We start from the raw sequence: 12756 nt of genomic DNA, 5'->3' as shown, positions 1-12756 counted from the left end.
GGGTTGTAAATCCAGTGGTTACTGATACAGTTTGTGAGGCTTACCCTATGCTTGGTTTCTCTGTGCTCTTTATTTCCATAGTAACTGTTTTGTCTTCAACTTCTGTCCTTTAGATTGTGATCACATGGTCAAGTAATGACTTTCAAATATTATATGATAATGTATTTGGATGGGAGCAGAGCTACCTATGATGAGTTACAGAATAGTTCCATAGTATGTTCTGTAATCTTTTTCACAAACTGACACAAATCTTTTCTAGTAGTAGACAAGGAGATTTGTGATTCATCAGGTAATTCATGGATGTTTTGAAGAACAGAAATTGCACACCACCTGACACATGCCATCTGACATAGTGGTGTCTCCTGTGACTAAAATATGAACAGTTATTAATTTGTTGAGGTTAACAGTGGAGACTTCAGTTTTATGTTTCACTGCTTTCTGAATATTTTGGCCAAAAATCAGCTTCAGTTGATTGCTCCCCAGTTTCTCACAGCCAGAGTAATTAGAGAGCTGCCAGTTTATTTTGGTTGGCTTGTACAAGTGTGGGACATTTTTCTTTTAACTTTACCTAGATAGTTGTTCAGCTCTCAGGATGTAATTACAAAATATTTGCTAGAAATCAACTTTGGATTTTACATGACTATTGTATATAACATTCTTAAATGGGTTTGTGGAAAAAGACATGGGAAAGAAAAAAATGTTTTCTGTGTGGTCTAAGTCCAGTTATGTTCTTGTTGTTAGGCATTTTGAATTGTAAATACTCAAAAATAGGAAATCATGTGTGGGTCTGATAGTTAACTGTTCCCTCTTTTGTAGTACTGGTTTCAAACATATTACTGTTCTTTGATCTTGCCATTTTGGTATATGTTTCTTCTGGCTGACATGCCTTTTCCTATCTCTTCCTTGCATGAGGTATTAGTAAGGATTCTTTGCAGAACCCTCTAATATTGGACAAAACTGGTTTCCAAGGTAATACTGTTATTACTCTTGCTTGCAGCCATCCATCCATGTGACTACAGATCACAACAGTATCTCTAGAGCACATCTTACCTCTTTTAAAACCTGTTGTCTTTATTGGCCAGCTAGATATCTCCACAAACCTGTCAATCACAGCAAATTTAAAATCAAGTTATGTGTCTTGGCTAGACCCATCTTTCCTGGATGTCCTATTTCAATGGATAACCTTACCCAGTATCCCATAAAGTTCTGAAGATTTGTTTTCTCTTTTTCCATATCCAGAATGGCCTCTGCCTTTTCCACAGGGTTCTGACACACTCCCTGATTGCTTTGGCCTTAGTAAAGAATTATGCCTGGGTTACTGCAGCCATCTTCCACATAGCTTCTTGTTTCTGGCTCTCTCTCATTTTATACATGGTAGTTAGGTTGGGCTGTTGAAACAAGAATCTTATCACAATATTAGTTAAGGTTCTTGACCTCTAGAACCACCCAATTTCAGGGTTTCTTCTTAGACTAAACAGCATTCTACAGTATTGACATGGTGTGTTTTAAAAGGGAAAAGGGTCACTTGTACTGTAGTTTTCCTTTTAAAACTCTGCTCATGTTTATACTATTTAAAAGTTAGCTGTGACATTACCCATTAGCTAGGGTACCAGCACTGAACACATACTCTGGGAGAGCTATGCTGGGAAAGGGAGCAGAGGAGTTTGAGCTGGCCCCACCCCCTGCCTGCTATCTTTGTGAACTATGTTTGCTGTACTTGAGAAGTTCCTCTTTGCTTGTATAAAATTTAGAATTGTAGTTATTTTTAGATATAATTAAATTTTCTTTCATTAGTTGTGATGGAATAAATTGTTAGGTGTATTTTTTTTGTTCCATAATATATTTAGTTTGGATTAGAACCTTTATTTTATACACACACACACACACACACGCACGCACGCACGCACGCACGCACGCACGCACACACACACACACACACACACACACGCGCGCTCGCGCGTGCGACTTGGAGTCTTGATTTGGCTTTAATCATTTTCTGAGAAGCTTAGCTTTTGGAATAGTGCTGGTGAATCACAGGATTCACTGGACAGCAAAGCAACAATACAGTTCTGTTTCAGTACGCTTTTTGTTGCTGCTGAGCACCCAGCATTTAAAATTGGTTCTTATACTAACATTTCTGTAGATTTTGTAGTGCAGTGTGTCTCAATACTTGCTAATACTGCTGACATTTTCTTAATACAGTCTATTGTATTAAGTAAAAATAATCACTATGTCTTGAGCCTGAGGGATCTTAAGTTCCGACTGTACAGTTAATGCATTGTGATGTGAGAGGTGTAACAGAGAACGACAGTTTGTCTTGTGCTTCTGAGTCTTTCTCCGTAACACTGCCTCTTCCTCTTCTCTGTCATTCCTCTTCCCACCCCACCTCACCCCCTTTGTCCCTTTGCCACTACATTGAAAGTGCCAAAGTTTCTAAACTACTATTTTGTGGTTTTTATTGTGTTGCAGTATAAGCTGTAACCATGACTACTGAGGTTGGCTCTGCATCTGAAGTGAAGAAGGGCTCTGACCAGGCAGGAGCAGATGCACCTAAAGAGAAAGCTAAAGAAGTCACAGAAAATGAGCAGAATCAGTTATCTGAGCCCGAGGAGGGAAAAGGTTCCCAGCCTGGTCCTGCAGTTGAAAGCCAAAGAAGTCCCCGCCGCCAGAAAAGAGAGAAGGACCCGTCTGAGAGTAGGGGCATCTCTCGGTTCATACCCCCCTGGCTTAAGAAGCAGAAGTCTTACAACTTAGTAGTAGCCAAAGATGGAGGAGATAAAAAAGAGCCTACCCAAGCCGATGCGGGAGAACAGATCTTGGATAAAGAGGATTCTGTTCCTGAAGAAGAGAGTCGGGCCAAGGGCGATGCAGAAGAAATGGCTCAGAGGAAACACCTCGAGGTTAAGGTGGAGGTCAGGGAAGACAAGCCTTCCTTGAAAACTGCTGTAGAGACCCAGGTGCGTATGCGAAGACCAGCAGTGGGAACAGAGCCGGCCACCCAGGGGAAGGGTTTGACTTCTTTTAGATCACTTCGGATTTCTGTGTCCAGATACTGCCTCAACCTAATGTATCTGGATTATAAAACTTGGACTGTTGTACATTAGTCTTTCCTTTGAGTCTTTATTTCCCAAACAACAAAGCAAAAGAAGACCACCACAGCAACAGAACACACACCCTTTCTTAATCACCCATGCTTCTGATGAGGATGAGCAGTCTGCCAGAGCCTCCCACCTTTCTGTTCAATCCATACACTTTTATTTATCTTTGCTTTATTCTTGTATTGAGTTGAGAGGAAGTAGTGAATTGTGTATGTTTTGTTTGCCTGTGGAAAGCTAGGTTTTGCTGCGGTTTAAGGTTTTAGAGATTTTGTTATCTGAATGCTGTTTTTAGTATAGCCACTGGGATATAGTTTCTTTTATTCATTTAATGCTCAGATCACGAACCTGACAAAATGAAGGATAGAAAATACCCTTTCTTCCATAATTTTTGAGTCTTAAAAGACTTACCATTAAAGTAGATCATAATTCTCATTAAAGATTCTCCTTGGGGCTGAGGATGTGGCTAGAGTGCTTGCCTACCACATTTAGAACCCTGGAAGACAGGGTTTCTCGGTAACTTTGGAGCCTGTCCTGGAACTCACTCTGTAGACCAGGCTGGCCTTGAACTCACAGATCTGTCTGTGTGCCTCCTGGGTGCTGGGATTAAAGGCGTGTGCCCCTACCTCCTGGCTTGATTTTTTTCTATGTTATCTTCTACAAGGTGGTTAACTTAAATGTGGGCTTAATTTTTCCTTGGTAGCCTGCTGAAGAAGTGAGGAAGGACAGAGAAGAAGAAAAGGTAAAGGAAGCCCAGGAAGACAAGCCGGAAGGAGAGACAGCCCAGAGGGAGACCAAGGAAGTGCAGACCAGTGAGCTGAAAGCAGAGGTGGCCTCTCAGAAAGCTACCAAGAAGACCAAGACTGTCCTGGCCAAAGTGACCCTCCTAGATGGCACTGAGTACAGCTGTGACCTTGAGGTGAGGCAGGGACTGAACAGAGAGTCCCCTCAATGGGCGGAAGGTGATCTGTTGGTGGCAAGCACATGGGACATGTTTCTTGCTGCACCAAGTTCCTATTGGCCAGTTTATTCATTTGGTTTTAAACACAATAACAACCTTGTAGAAGAGTCGTCATTTCCATTTGTGCAGCACTTCTTGAGCAGGGTTGAGCAGGGATGATGATGTGCTGTGTGCACTCACTGCTGTGTGGCGTACGTCTGTTGTGAATGGTTGCTTCTGATTGCCACCTCTGTAGGGTGTCTTACCTGAGAAATGATAGTTGTAAGGTGATTTTTAGGATAATGAAATTTTAGCAGTACACTCTCATCCTGAGAAAGGATGATATAAACCTAGGTCATTTTGTTTCTTTTAGTAACAAGATACCTATGATTTATAAAATAGGTGATTTATTGGCATGAGCTCCCTAGGGTTTCTGTTTGCCTATTTCTTTTCACAGTGGCATTTGCTCACATGCCATGCACTAACAGTTAATGTCCACTGAACTGTGTGTCATGTAAGACTCCCTTCTCAACGTTACAGTGGGAACATAAAGGCTTAGACTCAGTAACTGCCAGGTGGTGGAGGTGCCAGCTTGCAGCTCTAGTGCCTTGGTACTCGAGTTTGTGAATTTAAAATGGGGACTAAGCTTCCCTTTAGTCTTCTGTTAAAACAGTTACACCAGATTCCTGGCATCCATATTTTAACAGCTCGATAAAAACATCTGTGGCTCTCTAGTTGAACAACAGTTTTATTATATTTGAATAGATTATATTGCCAGGCTAGGACACTCGGTAAGCATTTATAGTTCTTTATCTTTGTATATACTCTCTGGATCTTCTATTCACTGTGTATGTTATTGTTTCGGTACTTGAGGCATTTCAAAAATAGAGTAGTAAAGAATTAAAAAGTCCTTGTCTTAATTGGTTCTTGGTGTTATAACAAAATACTTTAGGAAAGGTAATTTTTTTTTAACTTTTAATTTTTTGAGACAGGGTTTCTCTGTGTAGCTTTGGAGCCTGTCCTGGAACTCTCTCTGTAGACCAGGCTGACCTCGAACTCACAGAGATCCGCCTGCCTCCCGAGTGCTGGGATTAAAGGCGTGCGTCACTAACGCCCGGCTAGGAAAGGTAATTTTTAAAGAATAGATTCCAGTAGTTCTCAATTTGTAGATTGTGACCCCTTTGAGGGTCACATACCAGATATCCTGCATATGAGATATGGTATGATTCATAACAGTAGAAAGATTACAGTTGTGAAGTAGCAGTGAAATAGTTTTATTGTTGGGGTCATAACAGCATGAGGAACTGTATTACAGGGTCACAGCATTGGGAAGGGCGAGAACCACTGTCTTAGACTGGGAAACACATGGTCAAGCTGTCAGAGCAGGGTCTGAGGAGGAGCTCCCTTTGCAAGATGGCTCCTTTTTGTTGATCCCTCCTGTGCTGCAATAAATGAAGCTGCCCCCTCATGGTAGAAGGAACCCAGCAGTTCCTTCAGCCTTTTGTATGAAGACACTAAGGTCATTCAGGAAGATGGAGCCCTCATGACTTAAAAGGCTCTACCTTTTTGACATGTTTAGAGACAGACTCAGGCTGCCAACACCAGCTTAAATAGAGAGAAACTCAAAGCATATCTGCTAAAACCAGGACAGGGATTCCTATTCTCTCCTTACTATTCATTCTCATGCTTAAAGTTTTAGCTAGGGCAATATGACAACTGAGATCAAGGCACAAATAGGAAAGGAAGAAGTTAAAGTATCTTTGATTTTGTAGATGATAAGATTGTATACATAAACGACCCTAAAAACTCCACCAGGACAGTGCTGTAGCAGATAAGCACCTTCAGCAAAGTGTTAGGATACAGAACCAACACTAAGAATATTCTTTTTTATTTTTTTATTGATTATATTTTTGTTGCAAATTTACTGTTTTAATTTTTTTTCTTCAAACCAACAGCCATATTGCTTTTCTTATTTCTTTTCTATTTTGTAACATTTTACTTCCCTTTGGAATTTTTTATAGGTATGATTTAAAATTTTAAATGAGTGCACGAGTATACACATGGATGTGTTGTGGGAAGAGAATTTTTTCAGATTCCCAGTTTTCTGTTACATTGTGCTCAAAATGTGGTCTGAAGTAGAGGTTCTCTTGGAAGCAAGGTATCTAGTCAGCAAAGTTCTCTTTGAGTTTGGTAAGCATGGCATTCTTTTCTTTATATAAAGTTTTGGATCTGTCCTGTATTGTTTAGCTGCTTTGAGTATTGGTTTCTAAGTCTGTTAAAATGTCTCTGTAATGGTCGCTTTGGTAATTTGCCTTAGTATTCTTGTAAATTTATATTTTCTAAAATTTTAGACTAGATTATTGGGATCTCAAGATTATATATTTTTGCATAGTTTTTCTTATTGCTGTGTTGTACTTTAAGTTCATCTTATTTGATACTAATATTACTATAGTGGCTTTATTTTGGTTGGGAATTGCCTGGTCCAACTTCTGCTTTTTCTTTTAAGACTGAAATGACTTGTTCTAAAATTATAGTCTGTCTTTTAACTGGTGAATTGGCACACATTATTTTCATAGTACCAATGTATGTTACTGTATTCTACCTTCTAAGTTTGGGTTATCTGTTTGCTTACTTGCTACTCTTTCTTTGCTCTTCTTTTGGAATTGTCTGTTTTAAACAGACACACTGATTTGAAGTTTGCTCCTATGTGCTTAACCTCCCGATATCTTTTTTGGTATATATTTGTTAGCTCTCTGATCTCAATTTAGAATACAACAAAATAAAAGTTTAACTGGTAGTCTTCTATGATTGATGCTGCTGCTCACAGGGAAGCAGTTTGCTGTGTTGCCCAAAGTAGAGCTGAGGTAGTACCCGGTCTTAAAAGCTGAATCGTAGTCCTTTAATTCACCAAGAACTCAATTTCTTGGGGAACCATTAAGAGTCTTATAATTCTATGAGAGCATTAGTTTATGCTCTTCTTTAATATGGGATTGTTTACTATGCTATTTACAGAACAAACTTTTGAGGACAGTAAGTCATAAATGAGCATCATAGTTGAATTGAGTAGACGCTCCTGATGATACTCTGCAGTATATGTTCTCACTTGAGCTCTCAGCAGGGACTTTGTATCTGAACATGGGGTGTAATTCATCACACCTAGTAGATGGTGGAGCAGGAGAAATTATGAGTGGGATTTCTTCATAATTACTGTCTCTTTCATCTAAATTTTCTTGTTGTTGTGGTTCTCTGATTGCTTGGTAACAGTAATTTGCGTCTACTTCTCATTAGACCTGCTGTATTTCCTCTTCAGGAGTGGAGTCCAGAGGTTGATGAGCCACAGTCGGGTGCTCTCATGCTTTCCTGTCTAGTGCTGGCCTAGACACTTAGATGATGTGCTGTTGGTGCTTATCTGTGTTTCTGTAGATCCGTACCGGAAACTAGTGTCTGACTGCTATTTGAGGAAGTATGTGTGGGAAACTGTAGCTATTAATGAATTTTTGGGCATTTGAGAAAGACACATGCTGTATTTTATTTATTTATTTATTTATTTATTTATTTATTTATTTATTTTTTATTAATTATTTGTTTTGGCTTGGGAGAGCAGTCAGTAAAAGTTGTATTTCTCTCATGGCTATCTAGATGAATGTAGTTACTCTTTCATCCTGTATGTACTTGTGTTATTTTTAGTCACTCTTAGGTTATATGACATGCCCAAATAAAGAGGACCTAATGATTTTTACTCAGGGCAGCCATAATGGTAGAGGGGAGCCATTAGAAAACTGACCACTAGTCAGGTGTGGTGGGTGCACCCTTTAATACCAGCACTCTGGGAGGCAGAGGCATGTGGATCTTTGAGTTTGAGGCCAGCCTGGTTTACAGAGTGAATTCCAAGGCAGCCAGGGCTACACAAAGAAACCCTGTCTTGAAAAACAAAACAAACAAATAAGGTAAATAAAGAAAACTGGGCACTGAGTCATGAGGAGATGGAATGTCTGGTTCTTTATGGAATAGAGTGAAATTTTGGAAGACCTCAAATACCATTTTTAGTTTAAAACTGACCCCTAGAGCAAAGGCCAAGATGCTGTTTAAGATTTGGAACACATTAGCTGTGGTGTTGGAGTAGCAGTATGTTGGGGGTGTTAAAAACTCACTGCATTGCTTAGATTATGGTCTGTAGGTGACAATCTTTAAAACATAGGGTCTGTTTGGCAATACCTATCAGTATTTTTGTCAACAAAGAATCCCCCTTTAACTATGTGATATAAATGTTGCTATATAATATCAAATGTTTTTTAATGCTAGGAAGCATAATTCTGCAAGATATTTTTTGTCTGATTTAAATGTCATTTCTGCTACTAAGATCACTCTATACATATGTAGAAGTAACATGTAGGATATATGTATAGTGTGTTCAACTCTATTATGTATTTTTACTGGTTTGTAAATGTATAATATATATATATATATATTCTATATACCCAGCAATATCCCACTCTTCTCCTGTGTGTACACATACACTTCCTTTTTTTAGGTGGGCTTAGCTTACTAAGGATGGCCTCAAACTCCTGAGCTCGACTTCCTCCTCCCTCAGCCTTCCAGAGTAGCTGGGACTGTAAACCTACCTGTGACTTGCTCTTATTTTTTGACTTTCCGTTTCAAAATTCTTTTGTTTTTCCTCAGGGACCCCCTGAACTCATTCCTCCTCCTCCTGAGCCTTAGGAACTAGATAAAGACAACTGCCAAGTAAACTGGTTTTCAAAACCTTTTTGCCATTTTTTGAAGTTGGTGTTCTTCTGAGGAAGGAGATGCAGGCTAAGGTTAATTGGAGACAAGAATGTCTCAGACATTTGCCAGCTGCCCAGAGATGGAGGTGGCAAGTAGATTGGGTAGCACTGCATTCTTAGAGACTGATTGTAGTTAAGCTAAAAAATTCCTGTGGAAAGGACTTGATTGTCATGTGTTTTCTGGCTTATGAAACAATAATTTATTGCTATGTCATGCACTTCCTTTTATCCAAAGTCTATTATATTTTCATAATTTTGTTTCGGGCTAAGTACCTTTTCATTACTGTCCATGAAAGTTGCTGTTTGTTTTATTTTAATCTATCACCTGTTGGTAAATGGAATCTCACACACACACATATTTTAAATCTTATTTTTGAGAATTAATATTATTACTATTAGTTTTGAGAGTCTGAAAATGTGTGTAGAGCTGGTTGACCTTGAACTCTTCAGGAGAACCAGCCTACAGCAATCTACCTGCCTTTGCCTCCCAAGTGTTGGCCCTCATATCCAATGAAGATTATTATATTTTTAAATGAAGGCTATATCAACTTTTAACTCATTAAGTTATTTAAATGATATATATGATACCCTAGCTTGGTACCAGAGCTTAAGTTGTGAGGAATTTTAGGGTCGTCTGGATTCTGCGTGCTGGCTCCAGACACTTGGATATAGGACTCTTTGTGATGCTGCTGTAGAAGTCATTTACACACTTGGTGTGCTAAAACAGCAGGGCTCTTTCCTCTAAGGAAAAGTACAGTGAGTTTATTTGAAGTCATGGGTCTAGCCAGGAGATTTATGTTTACTTTTCTGGTGACTCTGTATGTTTTGGACAAGTGGTTTCCTGCCTTTTCTTCTATTCTCAGATTGCGAAGTAAGAATGAAAATATTTGCTTCCTTTATTTCTAGGATTGAACTGGGTTTTCTAGAGTTTGTAAATCTGTATGTATTTTTTAAAGCTGGAAAGCAAGTGTGGAAGCTGAGGAGACTTCAGAAGCGTGTGCACATGTGCATTCTGAGTGAAGGTTCACATTTTCCTCTGACATCTGCGAGTTTTTCCCACATGTCGATTTTGTCTGAGAATTGAAGGCATTGTTGTAGCCCACACAGGAATGTCACACCATTTTTCCTTAGTAATGAATAAGGCAACCAGAATGCATGCTCTCAGCAGCAGTGTTCTGGTGACAGAAGCATCCATCAGAAAACCGAGAGTGTGTCATGGTCCCCAGACCTTCTCTGCACTGCCTTTGAGTTTCAGAAACCCTATTTAGTACCCTTGCTTTCTGCAGTGGTATGTATATGTTAGTGTCCACTTTCGCCACCCTGGGTTTGTTTCTGACTACAGTCATGACCCTTATAGGTAAAACAGTTAAATCATTTTAGCTATATACCTTTGGAAGATCTACAAGTTGTGATACTCCATAAAATCCCATGTAGGAACTGGATAGCACATGCCTTTAATCCCAGCACTCGGGAGCAGAGGCAGGCAGTTCTCTGTGAGTTCGAGGCTAGCCTGGTCTTCAGAGCAAGTTCTAGGACAGGCTCCAAACTCTGTCTCAAAAAAAGAAGAGAAAAGAAAAGGAAAGAAAAGAAAAAAGTTAAAAAAAAATCCCACATAAAGGGGGGAGAGGTAGAGAGACTGTATGTATGTATTTGGAACTGGGAATAATTTATGTGCAAATTTAAAATTTCAGTGACTAGATCCAAATGTTGAGTCTCTGACTAACTCTCTGTTCCTTTAGGTTAACCAAAGGGTTTAAGATGATAATTCTGTCCAAGGACTTGGTTTCTAAAGTGGTAAAATGGTGTCATGACATGAGAGTGTACAAATTTTTAGTCCCACTTAAAGAAGACAAAGAATTTAGAGTTGTGGGGGCTGGCCTGGCCTCTCTCTTTTTTTTTTTTTTTGGTTTTTCGAGACAGGGTTTCTCTGTATTGTTTTGGAGGCTGTCTGTCCAGCCTGGCCTCGAACTCACAGAGATCCGCCTGCCTCTGCCTCCCGAGTGCTGGGATTAAAGGCGTGCGCCACCACTGCCCAGCTGGCCTGGCCTCTTAAGTGAGCCACTTTGTAGCTGGTCATTTAAGGCTGTTAGGTGTGACCCCAGGGTATCTGTTTCTTCTCTGGCCATACAAGATGACCTCATCCTGCACTTCCTGAGCTGTCTGTTCTGTAGAGCTTCTAGTCATGTACCCTTGTCTTTTGTGTTCCTCATCTGTGGCTTATAATGTCTCACTCAGATCCAGCTCTCAGAGTGTTTTGTCTTCCTGTGAGACTGTGCTGTTAGTTTGTTCTAGTCATGCACTGTCCTTTGCTGTTGAATGACTGCTAAGCTCTTGTTGGATTTTTAAATACTTTTATTGCTTCTTTTACCTAAATCTGTTTCATTCTCCCTTCAGAATGTTAATGTAAGCCTTTGCCTAAGTCACTTCTCGTAGAAAGTAATTATTTCCATTTACTTTCTTGTACATTTATATACTGAAAAAAGTATCCAAAACAGAGTTTCTCTGTCTTGGAACTTGCTCTGACTCTGTGGCTCAGGCTGGCCTAGAACTCAGAGATCTGTCTTCCTCTGCGTCTAGAGTGCTGGATTAAAGGTGTGTGCCACCATGCCCGGTTACATTTGTGCAGTTTTTATCCTTCTTACCTAAGGCACCTTGTTTATTTGTGTTCCTAATCTCTCTCTGTTTTTTCCTTCTATTACCCCCACATCTGTGCTTTTTAAATGCTTAGGAACAGTTAGCTGACTTGTAGAAATTCTTCAAGGCCTTAGTGAGTAAAAAGAGTTCATTATATTTCTGAAAAAGGTTGGCCAAGTCCAGGAGTAAGAGAATGCTACAGAGTGAGCCCCCAGGAGCTGGCAGCCTGGACAGAAACGGAGACTCTAGTAGCTGGCAGTTCTTTGCTTTTCTTGAAGAAGTAAATTGCTGACTGTGTTGGGCAAAAAAAGGTGAACATCAATAACGCCTTATTCCAACTTCTTTTCTTATTTTTCTTCAGACCCATCCCAGGGCCTTGCATTTGCTTGGCAAATGTTCTACCACCGAGCTAAAATTCCCAACCCCATGGCATTATTTTTGTTTGTTTGTTTTGTTTTGTTTTTGTTTTTGGAGATAGAGTTTCTCTGTGGCACAGAGGCTGTCCTGGAACCAACTCTTTTAGACCCGACTGGTCTCTGATTCACAGAGATGCACCTGCCTCTGCCACCCTAGGGTTAGGGTTAGGGTTAGGGTTAGGGTTAGGGTTAGGGTTAGGGTTAGGGTTAGGGTTAGGGTTAGGGTTAGGGTTAGGGTTAGGGTTAGGGTTAGGGTTAGGGTGTGTGTGCTACCACCGCCCGGCCTGTGGTTTTGAATTTTGAATAGTCATGAAGTTCTGTATTTTTTCTACCTTTGCTTTCAAAATACCAGGATTGTCTTTTTCCCTCTGAATCTGATATTTTGAAAGCAAAAACTTGCCATTTGAAAGTAACTTGTAGCTGTAATCATCTTTCATCCCTTCTCTTACTGATCCTTTCTCCCAGGCACTGAGACCTTGGTAGTAGCTTTTGAACTGTACCCACCTGTTGGTAGTGAATGAAAAAAAAAAAAAAAAAGAGGTAAAAAAGGAGGACTTGACTGCTCCTTGGTATGGTAGAGGAGCTGGTTTATTGTCGATATGAGGGAGAGTATAGCCGGAGGCAGGGACTTCTGGGAGAGTCCAGAGTGAACATGACCCTGAGCCTGGCCTTGTGAGGAGACAGGGGAGGGGAGAGAGGTAAGCTCGGAGAGTAAAGGGTAGAAAAAAGGACTGAGTAATCAAAATGCCTGGATTATATAGGGAAGAGGCACAGGGGGATAGGCAGGATATGACAGCCATACTTTGTAACTAACTGTTAAAGACTGAGGTTTGCTGGGAGAGCCTGAGTGGTAGCCAGGTCTACTTTGATATGTTAAATAGGCACCT

General features: G+C 40.1%; 1 protein-coding gene across 29 annotated transcripts in view; it reads left to right on the top strand.

Moving 5' to 3' along the window:
- Positions 1-12756, top strand: part of Epb41l2 (erythrocyte membrane protein band 4.1 like 2) — a 177765-nt gene that overhangs the window by 100304 nt on the left and 64705 nt on the right. For all 29 annotated transcript variants that reach the window (XM_040728280.1, XM_040728279.1, XM_040728278.1 and 26 more), the window contains 2 exons: positions 2470-2957; positions 3799-4014. In XM_040728280.1, the coding sequence (XP_040584214.1) occupies positions 2484-2957; positions 3799-4014 (690 nt within the window). In that variant the 5' untranslated portion in view covers positions 2470-2483. The remainder of the gene's footprint in view (positions 1-2469; positions 2958-3798; positions 4015-12756) is intronic.

Source organism: Mesocricetus auratus, unplaced genomic scaffold (assembly GCF_017639785.1).
Source record: "Mesocricetus auratus isolate SY011 unplaced genomic scaffold, BCM_Maur_2.0 Super-Scaffold_100018, whole genome shotgun sequence".
Classification (NCBI taxonomy): Eukaryota; Metazoa; Chordata; class Mammalia; order Rodentia; family Cricetidae; genus Mesocricetus; species Mesocricetus auratus.
This window is presented reverse-complemented; position numbering and strand designations above follow the sequence as displayed.